Genomic DNA, 20,112 nt, shown 5'->3' with positions numbered 1-20,112 from the left:
GATTAACCCTTTTAGCTGCTGTGACAGCCTGTAAATGGTCCATCCATCAAACACACACTCACATGTACACTGAGTGTACAAAAATTAAGAACACCTCTTAATATTGAGTTGCACCCCCTTTTGCTCTCAGAACAGACTCAATTCATCGGGGCATGGACTCTACAAGGTGTCAAAAGCGTTCCACAGGGATCCTGGCCCTTGTTTACGCCAATAATTCCCAAAGTTGTGTCATGTTATCTGGATGTCCTTTGGGTTATGGAACATTCTTGATACACATGGGAAATTGTTGAGCGTGAAAAACCAGCAGTGTTGCAGTTCTTGACACAAACCGGTATGCCTGGCACCTAGTACCATCCTCGTTCACTTAAATATTTTGCCTTGCCCATTCACCCTCTGAATGGCATACATACACAATCCATGTCTCAATTGTCTCAAGACTTAAACATCCTTCTTTAACCTGTCACCTCCCCTTCATCTACATGATTGAAGTGGATTTAAAGCTGAAATATGTCACTTTTTGGGCGACCCGACCAAATTCACATAGAAAAGTGTGTTACAGATCTGTCATTCTCATTGAAAGCAAGTCTATGAAGCAGTATATGTGTTCTACTGTATGTGCAATATTTTTATGCTTCCTGTTTTTTCATCTTTTGCTTTCTTTTTTTGTACACCAGCTTCAAACAGCTGAAAATACAACATATTTCATTATGGAAAAGATATTTCACAGCGGTTTAGATAGAACAATGATTCTGTGCACTATCCTTGCTTGTTTTGTCACGTAAACTAAAATAGGTTAACTATTAGAATTTATCAACCAAGAAATGTCGTAGCAATTTCTGCATAGTGCATCTTTAAGAAGTGACATCAATAAGGGATCATAACATTCACCTGGATTCACCTGGTCAGTCAATGTCATGTAAAGAGTACGGTGTTCTTCATGTTTTCTACACTCAATGTATATGTACATTTCACCTTGCTTACATTCACATACACAGAGAGACAAATACACACACACACATAGGCTAGGTGCACACACAGGCATGCATGTACACACAAACAGGCTAATAGACAAATATTTGCCCCGTGCTGACATGGTCCAAATTAGCTTAGGTTTATGTGGACAGCATAATGTACTATCCAAGTGGCCATTTGTCCTCTTAGTATCTCTCTCCTCTGGCCCCATGGTGTCAGAGCAGTCCCATTGTATGGCTCTCATTCTCTGTCTGCACAGATGGTACTGAGTAAACTGCTCTAATGTCCACCTGGCTGATGGCTGAACAAAGAGCTGCTTACCTGACCCCAGGGTCTGGAACTAAATAACACACATACACACGCAAGCATGCACACAGACAAACTCATACACACAACCACACAAACATACAAGTGCTATGTTTTGATCAAGTATTCCATATGGGGGTCAGATAAAGAGGTTGGAAGATACCATAGTCTTTGAATATCCTTTGAAATGCTGTTCATACATGGTCATCAGAGGGCTTTATATTTCCTATGGACAAAACAGCTGATTCCCATTGGAAATGCATTTTCAGCATTAAGGAGTCTGATGGAATCATTGTGGTTTTAGACCAACCGATAAAAGGCCATTGGGTTAGATAAATATTCTCTTGGTAGACATGACTTGAAAGTGGACATTTTGTGAGTTCTGCCTCTACCACAGACTTGAAAGCATGTCTCCAGGCAGGAAACTACCAGTAAAATATTCAACTAGTCCAGCATATTGTGGGTTTTGCGGTTTAAATATAGCGCACTCAAGGGATTACTTCCTCACTTCTATGGTTTGTGTTCTGCCTCATGGCCCGATATATCAACACCTAAGCTTGTGGAGAGTGACATTAATACTGCAGGACAGCGGCGGCCAACATGACTGCAAATGTTCTCCTTTTAATCCCAGTCCCCACTGCCTGTGGTCTGGGCATGGCAGCCTTTGATGAACATGTGAGCAGGAAAGTGTTACCAAACTTGTCCATCCCGGTGAGAGCTCAGCTCAGATCTTTTTTTCAGGATCCAGCCACTTCAGACATTTACAGGGCCTGCCTTCAATAAAAAAATCTAACAATTTTATCACCATGTTTAAAATGCAAAGCCACCATAAAGAAAAACACACTGCTACAAAAGAGGAAGTGTTCTTTGGCTCCTGTTTGCCACTACTCTTTCTCCAATTATCCTTCTCTCCTCCCCTCTGTGTCCTCAGATGAGCTCCTTTTTAACTGTTGGACGGTGGTGTCTGTGGCGATGGCTGTCGCAGGAAGATAAAGAGTTTTTCCTGGGGCATGAGGAGAGGGCCACACAGTGATTTAGGGCCCCTCTCCTGCATCTCCTCTGGCTGCATTAGCCAGCCACCTTATAATTGTGTGAAAGGGGCACTCCCAGTGTCTCCGCCATTACTCACCGACCCAGTTGCGGGCTCTGTCAGGCCCCTGCCCGCTCCATCAGTCTCCATCCCCCTATCCCTCTGCCGTCCTCTCTCTCTCTCTTTGACAAGGAGGGACGTCCCTAGGCCCCATCAGCCCTCACTCCCCAGGGCGATCCCTCTTGTTACTTGGACCCACCAGTGGCATTGGCGGGTTTCTCCTCTTCTCTCTCTGAATTTGTCTGACACTGTCTTTTGTCAGAACAAGGTCCATTGTGCTGCAGTTGTTGTGAATGATATCACCTCTGCAGGAGAACCATTGTGAGTGGAGTGAATGGAGGCTGGTTTAAGCCAGTCGGCCTGGTTAAGAACTGATGTGTGTAGTCATAATAAGAGGAGCGTAATTGCTCTGTATCTCCAGGCCTTCACTCCAGAACCCCAGGAGCATTTCTCACCTACTGGAACATATGAATATCATATGCAGGATCTCAGGGATGCAAAGACAGCCACATTAATGTGAGATCAGAGCATCATTTCCTCATCATCAGGGAGTGATTTGTATGGAGTGAGGAACTCTGAGAGTCAAATTAGAATCATCTAAATGCCTCTAGGGGCAATTTGCAACGCATGCTGTGGTGAAAAGGATAACATAGTAATTGCATGTTGTGTGACTTACGTTTATAATGATGTGAATTGATTTTATTTTCAGCAGGGTTTTTAACATTTGCATGCAGTATATGATGATATGAACTAATGATTAAAGTTCAGGATGTTAAAAACAACAAATGTTTTTAACCTCATCATTTTTTAAGATAATATTTATAACCATACAGTAGAAGCAAATTAAAAGAAGCACAGTGGTCTTATTTAGCACAATGTGTTTTTTTATAGTCCGTTGTAGATGATTTATTATTATTTTTTATTCACAGCTGGGATTTATTTGATTTCTGGCGTACCATTTTCTACCCTCCGCATATACCAATTTATAATCCAACATGAATCCTACTCTACTGTATGCTCCACGGTAATTATCCAATCTGTAACCATGTACGCTGAGAGTCGGGAAGCAAGTTCAGGGAGTGAATACATTTAATAAATAAACCAACATGAACAAAACAAGAAACACGAACAGCGCACCGACATGAAACAGATACAGAAACCATAACGCCTGGGGAGGGAACCAAAGGGAGGGACATAAATAGGGCAGGTAATCAAGGAGGTGATGGAGTCCAGGTGAGTGACAATAAGCGCTGGTGCGCGTGACAATGGTGACAAGTGTGCGTAATAATCAGCAGTGTGGTGACCTAGAGGCCAGAGAGGGAGTATACCTGACACAATCAAACTCCTCAGCTCCCCTGTGGAAGGCTAACCAGTCTGTCCCTGTGTGTGTGTCCTCAGAAGGAGGGACGTGTGAGGTGATCGCAGCCCACCGGTGCTGTAATAAGAACCGTATCGAGGAGCGCTCCCAGACCGTCAAGTGCTCCTGTCTACCGGGGAAAGTGGCCGGGACGACACGCAACAAACCCTCTTGTGTGGACGGTAAGGACATGTTCATAGTATGTTATTTACTTTCATCAACACATATGTTTTGTTTTACTACATACTGTATGTCATATGTGTTGTATCCATCATTGGCTTAGTCGTCAGATGTTTTATTGTAAAAAGAAATGTAGTTTAGAGGTACTTTTTTACAGTAGTTTATAACATTGTAATTCTAACATTACGTTTGAGAGAGACAGCCACATGCTGAGGTCTTTAATCTCTTTTCCTCCTAATGCGGCTCATTCCTGCATGACTCTCTTCTGTCTTAGTGAAGTCATTTAAGATAATTAAGCACTCTTAGTTGAAGACTAAGTTGAACCTGGGTAAGCGCTGCAAAGGGAGACAATCAATACCTCAGGTGCACTGTTGAGCACCTGGGAATGGCCCATGTTTCACATTGCATGGCCCAAGGCAGCTTAGGTTCATAAATTAATAAATGAAAAACACAACTCTGGCAATCCCTGGGCTGACACACCTGAAACGCCTAACTGAGGAAAATAATCAACACAGTTACAGGGGAATGGAGAACACAGGCAGTCACAAGCACAGTGGGATAGAACAGCTCAGAGAGCCTAGCTCCTTCACACCTTCAGAACTCATGTATCCTGATGCCCTCTTTATTGTTTCACCTCAAACTCCTCAAAGATGAAAGTCATCTAGGCTGGCCTCACAAAGGATCGACACCGAGACATCTTCATTATGAAAGGCATTGCAATGACGATGCGCACGGCTGCCCTGTTCAATCCCTTGGCTTGCTCCATCTTGATCAGTTCTGGAATATGAATTAGATATGAGTCTTGAGACACAAAACTTAGCGATTTCATCCTCAAACCAACTGCATAAACCTTTAAGGCTAAGGACTCCGAACTTGGTGGACTCACCCTACTTAAGAAAGCATGCTCAGTGCATTTCACAAAGGGGAAAACCCTCTGAAAGAAACATTTAAAGAGTTCTAACCTTGAAAACAGCACTGCAGTTCTTCCAGCAGACAGTTTTGTCCCCACACAGACTAGACAGCCAACCAAACAATGTCTCCTCCACTCTACCATGACAACATGTTTTAACCATGGCCCTCTGGACAATTGTTTGTGTATGTTAACTAAACATGGCCTCCACATAACAGAAACTGATTTCTATATTTACACTGCCTTGATGTGATCAGTTGATAGGATCCAGATAGGAGAGGATGGAGAGGATGGAGAGTGAGGTGGTGGGGAAGGGAGAATGAATAGATTGGAGAGGATGGAGAGGATGGGGAGTGAGGTGGTGGGAAAGGGAGAATGAATAGATAGGAGAGGATGGAGAGTGAGGTGGTGAGGAAGGGAGAATGAATAGATAGGAGAGGATGGAGAGTGAGGTGGTGCCGAAGGGAGAATTAATAGATAGGAGAGGATGGAGAGGATGGAGAGGATGGGGAGTGAGGTGGTGGGGAAGGGAGAATGAATAGATAGGAGAGGATGGAGGGGATGGAGAGTGAGGTGGTGGGGAAGGGAGAATGAATAGATAGGAGAGGATGGAGAGGATGGAGAGTGGGGTGGCGGGGAAGGGAGAATGAATAGATAGGAGAGGATGGAGAGGATGGAGAGGATGGAGAGGATGGGGAGTGAGGTGGTGGGGAAGGGAGAATGAATAGATTGGAGAGGATGGAGAGTGAGGTGGTGAGGAAGGGAGAATGAATAGATAGGAGAGGATGGAGAGTGAGGTGGTGAGGAAGGGAGAATGAATAGATAGGAGAGGATGGAGAGTGAGGTGGTGGGGAAGGGAGAATGAATAGATAGGAGAGGATGGAGAGGATGGGGAGTGAGGTGGTGGGGAAGGGAGAATGAATAGATAGGAGAGGATGGAGAGGATGGAGAGTGGGGTGGTGGGGAAGGGAGAATGAATAGATTGGAGAGGATGGAGAGGATGGAGAGGATGGAGAGGATGGAGAGGATGGAGAGGATGGGGAGGATGGAGAGGATGGAGAGGATGGAGAGGATGGAGAGGATGGAGAGGATGGAGAGGATGGAGAGGATGGGGAGTGAGGTGGTGGGGAAGGGAGAATGAATAGATTGGAGAGGATGGAGAGTGTGGTGGTGAGGAAGGGAGAATGAATAGATAGGAGAGGATGGAGAGGATGGAGAGTGAGGTGGTGAGGAAGGGAGAATGAATAGATAGGAGAGGATGGAGATTGAGGTGGTGGGGAAGGGAGAATGAATAGATAGGAGAGGATGGGGAGTGAGGTGGTGGGGAAGGGAGAATGTATAGATAGGAGAGGATGGAGAGTGAGGTGGTGAGGAAGGGAGAATTAATAGATAGGAGAGGATGGAGAGTGAGGTGGTGGGGAAGGGAGAATTAATAGATAGGAGAGGATGGAGAGGATGGGAAGTGAGGTGGTGGGGAAGGGAGAATGAATAGATAGGTGAGGATGGAGAGTGAGGTGGTGAGGAAGGGAGAATGAATAGATAGGAGAGGATGGAGAGTGAGGTGGTGGGGAAGGGAGAATGAATAGATAGGAGAGGATGGAGAGGATGGGAAGTGAGGTGGTGGGGAAGGGAGAATGAATAGATAGGTGAGGATGGAGAGGATGGAGAGGATGGGGAGTGAGGTGGTGGGGAAGGGAGAATGAATAGATAGGAGAGGATGGAGAGGATGGAGAGTGAGGTGGTGGGGAAGGGAGAATGAATAGATAGGAGAGGATGGAGAGGATGGAGAGTGAGGTGGTGGGGAAGGGAGAATGAATAAATTGGAGAGGATGGGGAGTGAGGTGGTGGGGAAGGGAGAATGAATAGATAGGAGAGGATGGAGAGGATGGAGAGTGAGGTGGTGGGGAAGGGAGAATGAATAGATAGGATAGGATGTAGAGGATGGGGAGTGAGGTGGTGGGGAAGGGAGAATGAATAGATAGGAGAGGATGGAGAGTGAGGTGGTGAGGAAGGGAGAATGAATAGATAGGAGAGGATGGAGAGGATGGAGAGTGAGGTGGTGGGGAAGGGAGAATGAATAGATAGGAGAGGATGGAGGGGATGGAGAGTGAGGTGGTGGGGAAGGGAGAATGAATAGATAGGAGAGGATGGAGAGGATGGGGAGTGAGGTGGTGGGGAAGGGAGAATGAATAGATCAGAGAGGATGGAGAGGATGGAGAGGATGGGAAGTGAGGTGGTGGGGAAGGGAGAATGAATAGATAGGACAGGATGGAGAGGAGGGAGGGAGGGAGGGAGGGAGGGAGGGAGGGAGGGGGAGGGGGAGGGAGGGAGGGAGGGAGGGAGGGAGGGAGGGAGGGAGGGAGGGAGGGCTGGGAGAGGGAGGGAGGGCTGTTCACACTTCATGCCTCTGTGCTCCTGGGTCCTGCAGTGAGGGAATAATCCCTGTACCTGTTACTGTATTGATTAGCAACCTATTATAAAGAGAGTGGGGATGAAATGGAAATGACAAGTCACTGAGCAGCAATGTTCCAGCAGTGAGCACCACAGAGAGAGAGAGGCACACACACAGAGAGAGAGAGACAGAGAGAGAGAGAGAAAGAGAGCGAGAGAGAGAGTGAGAAAGCGAGAGAGTTGTCTGTTGTTTGTGTGGTTCTGTGGGCCCCTGTTCAACTCTGTGAGGGTGAGGGTTTATAGTCAGTGTTCTGTGACTGTCCCCTCAGTGGTGTGAAGGGGAGCACTAGCCTGGCTAAAAAGATTGAACTCATCCCCAGGTCTCTCGTTATTAATGCTTAATCTGTGATGAGAAATGATGCTACCACCCAGGCTGGCTCATTTCACCCTCAAGGGGATACCTGCTGTGACTATTCCATACACATACACACACACACACACACACACACACACACACACACACACACACACACACACACACACACACACACACACACACACACACACACACACACACACACACACACACACACACACACACACACACACACACACACACACACACACACTAAGCTTCCCTTCACATGCACCAAGTCCTGTAATGTATAAGTTGCAAGTCGTACCCTTCTTTCATCGGATAAAGTCTTTCAGACAGAATCCTGGGTGTGTTAACTGTCATCAGCATCAAACAATCAACCATTAAACCCCTTAACAGAGAAAAGGGACTGCATGAAGATAAAACAGATCCAATGACATTGTTTTATATGTAATGTTTACTCCTTTGTAGATATTATGGATCAGTATCTGTGTGTGATGCTTCCTCTGGGATTGGTAACTGATTGGGTTATGTATTAATGCATGGGAATGTGGTGCTTGTGTTGGAGGCTGGCACCAAACACAGTCAGTGGGGGAGTGCTGTCAGCTTTTTCCCAGCATGTGAATTGATTATTAGCATTGACAAAGAGAACTACGTCCCAGTTATGTCAGGGCCAACAAGACTCTTAGTTAGGAACATCCCTTTTAACAAGTCAAACGCTGCGGCTTATTTCTCACAGCCCAAGCTAGGCCAATCAAATACGCTCAGATTAGATGCTGTCACTGCACCGCTGCCTTTATCCTGCTCTGAGAAATGCAAGAGCACAAGTACTGTACACACACTTTCTGCACACACGTGTCATGGATCCCTCTGGAACTTTAATGGCCCACACCTGTCCCCTATTCCCAATGATTAGTAGTTGTATAAGTGTGCCCTTTGGTTTCCATTGGACTGTCCATTATTGTTACAATTTCTGTTGGGGCGTGTGAGTACCTGTGCTGTGTGTTTTGGCTTTCGTGCCATTGTGGATTGAGCAGATGATTGCGGGTCTCGTCCCGTGGGTTAAACGCTGTGAGCGTGTTATTTATTTGGGGTACTCCTCGCTCTTTTGTTTGGGTTTCTACCCTCTGTTTTGTATACCGTTAAGGGAGAAAGAGGGAATGGCCCGTCCAACGACGCTGTGACTGGTCCGTCCAGGCCCCCGCCACAACTTCGGCAGCTGCAACTGGGTCGTCCGACGTCACCACAACGGGTCTGTCCGACAAACGCCTCTTCAGCAGCTACAACTGGCCCGTCCGCCACCGCCACAACCGGTCCGTCGCCACTGCTACTGGTTCTTCCAACGGCGATGCAACTTCGGCAGCTGCATCTGGTCTTGATCGACACGCACTGCGTTCCTGTGATTGTCCTCGAGGCCGGTGTCGTTGCCCTGTGTCTTTTGGCTTTCGTGTCATTGTGGATTGCTCAGATGATTACGGGTCTCGTTCCGTGGGTTAATCATTGTGTGCTTGTGTTATTTATTTGAGGTACTCCTTGCTCTTTTGTTTTGGGTTTCTACCCTGTGTTTTGTTACGTGTTTGTTTGGGCTTCGTCCCTGTGCCTTTACAATTCAGGCCCTAATTTAGGTCAATAAAAACCACTATTACGAATTCCTGTCTCACCCGAATTGTTTATACCAGCGTAACAGCAGGCGCACACACACACACACACACACACACACACACACACACACACACACACACACACACACACACACACACACACACACACACACACACACACACACACACACACACACACACACACACACACACACACACACACACACACACACACACAGACAAAGGCTGTTTGCACCCCCTCTGCCACATAGAATATACATAGTAGGTGTGTGTCTATCAGTGATGATCTCTTAACATAAGCAAAACACACACACACGTTCTCTCATACACACATGCATCACACACACATTTATTTTCCCTCTTGAGCATACTAAGCGTGGTGCTAGCCACTGATGGGGAATGAACTCTCCTGTTTGGCTGCGGGCGGGTATTGCTGAGCATGACAGGTTGACATGGTACATTTGAGAAAAGTACGGGGGGAAAGCACACATGAACGCGAGCTTCTTCAAGGGTAGAAAGAGATACCTGATCATCCACACACTCTGCTGATCAAAGGAACCATCTGAATGAAGCCAGCTACAGGATATCAAAGCACTCGGAATAAACAGGGTAGTTTGATGAGGCTCTTCAAAAGACATTGTCTTTCCATACATACTGTACGCAAGGCCATTGCCATGATTAGTAATATCTATGTTTCAAAAAGAAAACTCCTAATTATATCTGGAGATGTGACATGCTACATATTTCAAAATACAATGCAGTAGTACCATCCTGAAGTGCAGGAATAAATCAGTCACGTTGCATTTAAAACAGCTGGTCTTTTTCTATAACACTTATGCTGGCTGTGTGTCTGTGTGGATGAATTAAAGCGGGCCTGGCTTTCCATGATTACCTTGCCTCAAAGTTGACAGTGCAAAGTCTAAATCCTATGACATCTAAAGAAAGTCACACAAAATGAACATAAAATCCACTTATTGGAAGACCTCTGTCCGTCCCAGTATGGTTCACCGACTTCTTGCTTTGAGAAAGTATTCTCACCCCTTGACTTTTTCACAATTTGTTGTTTTACAGCCTGAATTTAAAATGGACAAAATGGAAATTGTATTTCACTGATCGACACACAATACCCCATAATGTCAAACTGTAATTTAGCATTTTGAATGTTTTACAAATTAATTAAACATTAAATGCTGAAATCACTTGAGTCAATAAGTAAGTATTCAACCCCTTTGTTATGGTAACCCAAAATATGTTCAGGAGTAAAAATGTGCTTAACAAGTCACACACAAGTTGCATGGCCTCACTCTGTGTGCAATAACAGTGGTTAACATGATTTTTGAATGACTAGCCCATCTCTATACCCCACACATACAATTATCTTTAAGGTCCATCAGTCAAGTAGTGATTTTTGTAGTTACTCCACAATACTAACCTAAATGACAGAGTGAAAAGAAAGAAGCCTGTACAGAATAGTTGGAGTGGCTTTGTTACAGTTTTGACTTAAATTGTATTGAAAATGGCTGTCTAACAATGATCAACAACCAACTTGACAGAGCTTGAAGAGTTTAAAAAGAATCAGGGGCAAATCCAGGTGTTTATAGACTTACCACAAAAGACTAATCACTGCCAAAGGTTATTATAACATTGACTCAGGGGGTTGAATACTTATCTAATCAGGAGTTCTGTGCCTCAACACAATCCTGTTTCGGAGCTCTACGGACAAATCTTTCGACCTCATGGCTTGGTTTTTGCTCAGACATGCACTGTTATATATATATCTATGGAAATTCCGAGAGTATTCAGACCCCTTTACTTTTTTCACATTTTTTACGTTACAGCTAAAATGTATTATTGTTTTTTTTATTCTCATCAATCTACACACAATATCCCATTATGACAAAATGAAAGCAGGTTTTCAGAAATGTTTGCCAATGTATTAAAAATAAAAGACAGAAATACCTTATTTCCATAAATATTCAGACCATTTGCTATGAGACTCGAAATTGAGCTCAGGTGTATCTTGTTTCCATTGGTCACCCTTGAGATGTTTCTACAACTTGATTGGAGTTCACCTGTGGTAAATTCAATTGATTGGACATGATTTGGAACACAACTGTCTATATAAGGTCCCACAGTTGACAGTGCATGTCTGAGCAAAGTCCAAGCCATGAGGTCAAAATAATTGTTCGTAGAGCTCCGAGTCAGCATTGTGTCGAGGCACAGAACTCGGGAAGGGTACCAAAATATTTCTGCAGCATTGAAGATCCCCAAGTTTGGAACCACCAAGACTCTTCCTAGAGCTGGCCACCTGGCCAAACTGAGCAATCGGTGGAGAAGGGCTTTGGTCAGGGAGGTGACCAAGAACCCAATCGCCACTCTGACAGAGCTTCCTCTGTGGAGATGGGAGAACCTTCCAGAAGGACAACCATCACTGCAGCACACCACCAATCAGGCCTTTATCATAGAGCCACTTCTCAGTAAAGGGCACATGACAGCCCACTTGGAGTTTGCCAAAAGGCACCTAAAGAAACAAGATTCTCTGTTTTTTAAACCAAGATTGAATTCTTTGGCCTGAATGCCAAGCGTCACATTTGGAGGAAACCTGGCACCATCCCTAACCTGAACAATGGTGTTGGCAGCATCATGCTGTGGATATGTTTTTCAGTGGAAGGGATTGGGAGACTAGCAAGGATAGAGGGGGAAAAAATGTTTGTGTTTTGTCATTATGGGGTATTGTGTGTAGATTGATGAGGGGAAAAACAATTTTATCCATTTTAGAATAAGGATGTAATGTAAAGAAATGTGGAAAACGTCATCGGATCTGAATACCTTCGAATGCACTGTATATAAAATCATGAATACAATACATATATAATTCTTCCACTTTGACATTATAGTATTTTTTTGTAGACCATTTACAAAAAAATGTCAATTAAATCCCACTTTGTAACAAAACTAAATGTGGAAAAAGTCAAGATGTGTGAATACTTTCTGAAGCACTGGATATACCCACCTGTGAAGGTGCAAACCTGCAAGGCCTGAACCTGGTGCTGATACAGCCCCAGGGTAAGGTCAGGAGCACAGTGCTGTAGCATCCCCCCAAAATGCCTCCTTTCTCGCTGCATGACCGCCCGACATGAGCAGAGTTCAAATCGAAACAAACACTAAAGACTGCATATGAGTCAGAGGATGTTTTTTTTTGTTAAATTTGAAATTATAGACCAGAACCCGATACAGTAGCTAACTTCCTCTAACTTTGTCGCATCTTTCACCATAGAAGACATCATTAGACTCTTGACCTTTCAACTGACGTGTTCCTCACCAGGGGCAGGAGTCATTCAGACAGTCAGAGCTATTCTTTATGTGTTCTGCACCACTCACACTTCCACAATGACTAGTTCTATCCATTCTCAACATTCTTTTTTTGCAAGCGCCATTGTTAGAATTGACAAGTAATGGACAATTCAAAGACTCTTTCATCAGAAGAAATACAGTTTTCCAACAACCACTCGAGCACACTTCAAGACGAATAACTCTTAGAAACACTCCAAGACACAGTACACGCACAAATACACACTTGTTGCGTTCCACAAATACAGGCTGTGGTCCAAAGGTGGTCATTACGATTGTAACATGTTGGAAATGTAATGATTGAGATGCCAAACGATAGTGTCTGAATAGCTCGCTAATCAAGAGCCAATCTGGTACTGTGAAGAGCAACGATTAATATAGAATAATGGCCTGTGAATCCGACCTCAGATCTGAGGTCTCTGTCTCGGCCCCTCCATAATTACACACTGGCGTTATTATCCCAGCTCTATTGGCCTTCTCCAGCCTTATTACTGCCATTACACACTGGCCAGTCTCCCTGGGATTTACAGCCAGGCTCATCTCACTGTGTAAGGACTGACCGAGCCTCTTCATTAGATCAATCAGCTCATCAAATCAAATCAAATTTGATTTGTCACTTGTGCCGAATACAACAGTTGTAGACCTTACCGTGAAATGCTTACTTACAAGCCCTTAACCAACAATGTAGTTCAAGAAATAATAATAATAATAATAATAATTTACTAAATAAAGTAAAAAATCAAACAAAAAGTTACACAATTTAATAACAATAACGAGACAGGAAGCTTGGCCGCAGTGATGTGCTGGGCCGTAACGGACCACCCTCTGTAGCGCCTTACGACCGGATGCTGAGCAGTTGCTATACCAGGCGGTGATGCAACCGGTCAGGATGATCTCAATGGTGCAGCTGTAGAACTTTTTGAGGATTTGGAGACGCAAATCTTTTCAGTCTCCTGAGGGGGAAAAGGCGTTGTCGTGCCCTCTTCACAACTGTCTTGTTGGTGATGTGGACACCGAGGAACTTGAAACTCACAACCAGCTCCACTAAAGCCCTGTCAATGTTAATGGGGGCCTATTCGGCCCTCCTTTTCCTGTAGTCCACAATTCGCTCCTTTGTCTTCCTCACATTGAGGGAGAAGTTGTTGTCCTTGTACCACACTGCAAGGTCTGTGACCTCCTCCCTATAGGCTGTCTCATTGCTGTCGGTGATTAGGCTACCACTGTTGTGTCGTCAGCAAACTTAATGATGGTGTTGGAGTGGGTGAACAAGGAGTACATTTACATTTACATTTAAGTCATTTAGCAGACGCTCTTATCCAGAGCGACTTACAAATTGGGTACAGGAGGGGACTAAGCATGCACCCCTGAGGGGCCCCAGTGTTGAGGATCAGCGTGGCAGATGTGTTGTTGCCTACCCTTACCACCTGGGGGCGACCCTTCATGAAGTCCTGGATCCAGTTGCAGTCCTGGATCCAGGGAGGTGTTTAGTCCCTGTGTTCTTAGCTTAGTTTGCCCAGTTTGTTGGTTTTGTTACTGGTCAGGTGAGAGAGGACTCATGACTGATTAATATGGACATATGTGATTGATGGGTCAGAGACAGACTCTGACTGAGGTAGACTGATTGGAGAGTGGGAGAGTGTTGCTGGCTATAAGAGGCTGGAGGGACATGGTGCCAGACAGAGGGGCACGGAAGGACAGAGGGGTAATAGAGAGAAGCAGAGGAAGGTAGGGACAGTTCACTGTTATCCAGTGTGGGCCATTTATCCATGCCCCCAAACTGTAAATTAACACCTGCAGAAAAGCATGAAAATGTAAACCCTAATTGCTTTCCACTCTTGATCCCGACCCAAGGCGATTGTTTTGAGTGGCGTAGGAGAAAGACACTGAGGGACACCGAAGCTATTGGAAAACCATCCATTTTGCCTTGACTAATTTAAAACCTTTTATGGATCATGAGCATTTTCTCAGCTTTTTGTTAAAAATCGCGCAACATTTCAGTGTCCTGCTTCTCATGCCAGGAATATAGTATATGCATATGATTAGTATGTGTGGATAGAAAACACTCTGACATTTCTAAAACTGGTTAAATCACGGCTGTGACTATAACAGAACATGCGTTTCATCGAAAAGCGCAGGAAAATCTGATCACTGAAAACGGGAAAATATATCCATGCGCCACTTGAACCTATTGTTGAATGGGAACCACATTAAATGGGGCCGAGGTTGCAATACCTACAGCTTCCACACGATGTCAACAGTCTTGTCATTTGCCTAGGATTTGTTTCTTGGTCAAACGGACACGAGGCAGCACATTTCTTCCGGTCTCCGACAGGATGTTTTGGTTGAGAAATATTTGGACATGATATCAGGACGTGGAGCTATTGAATATACATCGCCCCGTGATCATTTTGATAGATTATTAACATTTACTAATACCTAAAGTTGCATTACAAAAGTATTTCGAAGTGTTTTGTGAAAGTTTATCGTCGACTTTTTTAATTTTAAAAAATTACGTTGCGTTATCAAACTCAGTTTTGTCCTTGATTACACAGTCTTCATAGATCGATATCTAGGCTATATATGGACCGATTTAATCGAAAAAAAGACCCAATAGTGATGTTTATGGGACATCTAGGAGTGCCAAGAAAGAAGCTCGCTAAAGGTAATGAATGTTTTATATTTTATTTCTGCGTTTTGGTTAGCGCCGGCTACCGCAAAATCTGTCGTTTTAGGTGACGTTGCAGTACTTTGGGGGTGCATGCTATCAGATAATAACTTCTCATGCTTTCTCCGAAAAGCATTTTACAAATCTGACTTGGTGGATAGATTCACAACGAGTGTAGCTTTAATTCAGTACCTTGAATGTGTGTTTTAATGAAAGTTTGAGTTTTATCAAAAACTATACGTGGCGCTCTTGAAATTTCCGCTGACTTGATCCCCGCAGAGGGAGCTAGTCCCTAACAAGTTTTAAGTCCAGTCAACCATTCTAAGGCTTGTTCTGATGTTAAAAACCATTTGCTATTCATTGAACTGTCAGACATGTGTCTGTATAACAAGGGCATGTCTCTTTGAACACCTTGACAGACTCTCATCTGTCAAGGTGTTCAAACATTGTGTTACCTGGCAGACATGTCTGGGTCAATGTATCTATCATACACTGTAACTACCCCACTGTGTATTTGACGGACAAATAATATAAGCCATTCAGCCAAGGCTTCTCTCCAAAGTGACTAAGAGTCACACATACATACATTTCACATATGGTTGGCCCCAGGAATTGAGCCCACAACCTTGGTGGTGCAAGCACTATGCTATACCAACTGAGCTACAGCGGACCATAATATTCACAAGGTCTGTCATGTCATATTTTCAATCGATTCCAGACCCCACTTTCATGTGTTTGTCCATCAACGTTAATGTCAAACCTCGTGACAGGATGATTGTTGAGTGACAAGGGAAAGATTAGTGTTTGTAATGACATGTAATACTGTTGGCCGTGCTAATTCGTCTGTACCACAACTCACTAGAAAATTATTTGTTATCTCCATGAGGTTAACCTCTACAGGTAAAGGTGGAATTAACATATGAGAAATCTGTCATACAGTACTTTATCAATCATGGTTCTGCCAATAGTTTGACAGACAGACGGTCGGACAGACAGACAGACCATGTTTGTGATGACCAGTCCTGCTCTGGTAATCCACATCCCCTTCATACTGTTCGGGAGAGGAGGAAACAGGAGGAGTTGTGGTTGTGACTTTTGTCTTGGTGGTGGGAGAGGGGAAAGGGGAAGTACAGTAGGGGTGGAATGGGCCACTGGGGAGTGAGGAATGGATCCTAGCCCATAGAATGGCACTTTCCCAGCAGCTAAGGTCACTGAGAAAGAGATATCCTGGCCTGGATTCAGACGATCTGGAGATCTACATTAACCCTGAGTCTCTCCTTTAGCCCCTGATCTCTGACTCCCTACATGTACTGGATCACACAGAAAGGGCTACCAAGTTAAGGCCTGCTATTTAAGTTGGGGTGTCAGTTTGGCTTTTTACGATGATGATCTTATGATTGAGATGAGGAAGTCTGCTGCTGTTTGCCACTGTCTTACCAATTTACACTATATATGCAAAAGAATGTGGACACCCCTTCAAATTAGTAGATTTGGCTATTTCAGCCACACCTTTTGATAAAGGGGGGGGAATCAAGCACACATACATGCAATCTCCATAGACAAACATTGGCAGTAGAATGGCCTTACTGAAGAGCTCTGTGACTTTCAACATGGCACTGACATAGGATGCCACCTTTCCAACAAGTCAGTTCGTCCAATTTCTGCCCTGCTAAATCTGCCCCGGTCAACTGTAAGTGCTGTTATTGTGAAGTGGAAATGTCTAGGAGCAACAACGGCTCAGCCGTGAAGTGGTAGGCCACACACGCTCACAGAATGGCACCACCGAGTGTTGAAGTGAGTATAAATGGTCTGCCTTCGTTGCAACACTCACTACCGAGATCCAATCTGCCTTTGGAAGCAATGTCAGTACAATAACTTGCCGCCTTTGGACTCTGGAGCAGTGGAAACGCATTATCTAGAGTGATGAATCACACTTCACCATCTGGTAGTCCAACAAATCTGAATCTGGGTTTGGCGGATGCCAGGAGAACACCACCTCCCCGAATGAATAGTGCCAACTGTAAAGTTTGGTGGATGAGGAATAATGGTCTGGGGCTGTTTTTCATGGATTGGGCTAGGCCCCTAAGTTCCAGTGAAGGGACATCTTAACGCTACAACATGCAATGACATTCTAGACGATTCTGTGCTTCCAACTTTGTAGCAACAGTTTGGGGAATGCCCTTTGCTGTTTCAGCATGACAATGCCCCCGTGCACAAATCAAGGTCCATACAGAAAAGGTTTGTCGAGATTGGTGTGGAAGAACTTGACTGGCCACAGAGTCCTGACCTCAACCCCATCGGATACCTTTGGGATGAATTGGAATGCCGACTGCAAACCTGGCCTAATTGCCCAACATCAGTGCCCGACCTCACTAATGCTCTTGTGGCTGAATGGAAGCAATGTTCCAAAAACTGGCAGAAAACCTTCCCAGAAGAGTGGAGACTGTTATGGCAGCAAAGGGGGGACCAACTCCATATTAATGCCCATGATTTTGGAATGAGATGTTTGACAAGCAGATGTCCACATACTTTTGGTAATGTAGTGTACATATTGTCTGTATTATTAATGCTGTAGACATGATACTCTGGACTATTTAATTCCCTTGCACAGAAAGCCATATGCTGCTTATAATGTGGTCAGGGGTTAGTGTCCCTGAGAGATGTTTGACAGGCATATACAATTGGCTGGCACTATAGAAATGACAGTGCATATTTTGCAGCACACAGTGTAAGGAGAAGTCAGTGTGGCGTGGAGTATAGTAAATACCATTTTGCTGTCATGCAAACTACAGCTTATCTTTCAACCCCTCTGGTGAGGCAGCGTTTTAATCTCAGCTCTCTTGCCCTCTCTCTCTCTCTCTCTCTCTCTCTCTCACTCTCTCTCTCTCTCCTTTCTCCGTCTGTCTCTCTCTCTTTTCCATTCCAAAGGATTGATTCTTACTTTGCAGGTATTACTTTACCATTTTCAATTTAGAGAGGATTCTGCATTCAAAGTGTTCAATATAAATCCTTCTCGCTGCTCGTATAATGAAAAACAAGTTTCCAGGTGTTTCTGGTCAGAGCAAAAAAAGTAGCTTAATGGAAAACATGTTCATTGCAGCACAGGAAGTGGCAGAGTATCAATTGTTGAAAATGATCAGCCTGAAGCACCAGGCTTTTACATTTTTTACGATGGTGCTTGTCCTGCTTAGTCCTGGCTAAAATAATTAATTAGATTATTTTCTGAACTTGTATTTATTCAGAGTAGCGAAATTTGGACCAGAGTCTTGTTCCCAATGGTATTCTCACAATAGGAAGAACAATTTGCATTACAATTAAAACAAGAAAATAAAAATAACCACAAGGCACAACCTCAACACCACAATTTCAACAAATAAACCACTACAATCAATTGAAACAACTGCACTCCTCAATGAATTAATTCAACACCAGAGTCCTAAACTGCTGTAGCGGCACCAGGGAATTAAGATGCAAGGAATTTTGTAAGTTATTCCAACAATGTGATTCACTGAAACTAAAGGAGGAATTGGTCGAGACCAGAGGGACCTCAACAGTAAACCAATCCTGCGAGCGGGTTTGGTAGCTCATTCTTTTATACGTTAGCAATGAAGTTAGGTTATGGTAGTAGGGCTTTGCAATCAAAAAGGGGAAAATGAATTGATCTATGGGACTTTAATGATGACCAGCTAACCTTTTGAGACAGGATGCCGTGGTGAGTATTACAGCTGTCACCAGCGATAAAACGAATGGCGCTATAGTAGACGGCATCCAAAGGTTTATATAATAATCAAGAACTGACAGGAAAGTTGACTGTACAATCTGCTTTCTGGCTATTTAAGGAGTGGCAAGATCTATTTAAAAAAATTGGGATATTTTTAACGAGCTCCATATGTTTTGTCAATCCAAATGCCCAGATATTTGAAGGCGAGCCTGATCAATGAGAGAACCATTCAATGAATAAATATGTAGTCCATCTCAAACATTCTTCTGAGAAATAGAAAACAACATGCACAGTTGAAGTCAGAAGTTTACATAAACTTAGGTTGGAGTCATTAAAACTAGTTTCTCAACCACTCCACAAATTTCTTGTTAAAAAACTTCTTAAGGCTAGCGGAACCCCTAGCCAATATCCACTGAAATGCAGAACGCGAAATTCTAAAATATATGTTTTAAATATTTAACTTTCATAAATGCACAAGTGCAATACACCAAATTAAAGCTTAACTTCTTGTTAATCTACCCATCATGTCCGATATCAAAAAGGCTTTACAGCGAAAGCACACATTCAATTATGCTAGGTCAGCGCCAAGTCACAGAAAAACATACAGCCATTTTCCAGACAAAGAGAGGAGCCACAAAAAGCAGAAATAGAGATAAAATGAATCACTAACCTTTGATGATTTTCATCAGATGGCACTCATAGGACTTCGTGTTACACAATACATGTATGTTTTGTTCGATAAAGTTTATATTTATATCCAAAAATCTCAGTTTACATTGGCGCGTTATGTAATGTTGTGCCTCGAAAACATCCAGCGTATTTGCAGAGAGCCACATCAATTTACAGAAATACTCATCATAAACTTTTGATAAAAGATACAAGTGATATGCATAGAATTGAAGATATACTTCTGCAACCTCTGTGTCAGATTTCAAAAAACTTTACGGAAAAAGCACACCATGCAATAATCTGAGTACAGCGCTCAGAGACCAAAACCAAACCATACAGATACCCGCCATGTTGTGGAGTCAACAGAAGTTAGAAATAGCGTTATAAATATTCACTTACCTTTGATGATCTTCATCAGAATGCACTCCCAGGAATCCCAGTTCCACAATAAATGTTTGTTAAGTTCGATAAAGTTCATCTTTATATCCAAATACCTCCTTTA

The 20,112-nt window shown here is 43.7% G+C and overlaps 1 protein-coding gene across 3 annotated transcripts in view; it reads left to right on the top strand.

The window, feature by feature from the left end:
• LOC118388421 (chemokine-like protein TAFA-1) overlaps positions 1-20,112 on the top strand; it is a 233,987-nt gene that overhangs the window by 196,053 nt on the left and 17,822 nt on the right. For all 3 annotated transcript variants that reach the window (XR_008144426.1, XR_008144425.1, XM_052526739.1), the window contains exon 3: positions 3,767-3,907. Coding sequence is in view for 1 of the 3 variants with exons in the window: in XM_052526739.1 (XP_052382699.1) it covers positions 3,767-3,907 (141 nt within the window). In the remaining 2 variants the exon portion in view is untranslated. The remainder of the gene's footprint in view (positions 1-3,766; positions 3,908-20,112) is intronic.

The sequence above is a fragment of the Oncorhynchus keta genome, chromosome 10 (genome assembly GCF_023373465.1).
Source record: "Oncorhynchus keta strain PuntledgeMale-10-30-2019 chromosome 10, Oket_V2, whole genome shotgun sequence".
Classification (NCBI taxonomy): Eukaryota; Metazoa; Chordata; class Actinopteri; order Salmoniformes; family Salmonidae; genus Oncorhynchus; species Oncorhynchus keta.
Note: the sequence above shows the minus strand (reverse complement) of the source record. Positions and strands in the feature narration are given on the sequence as shown.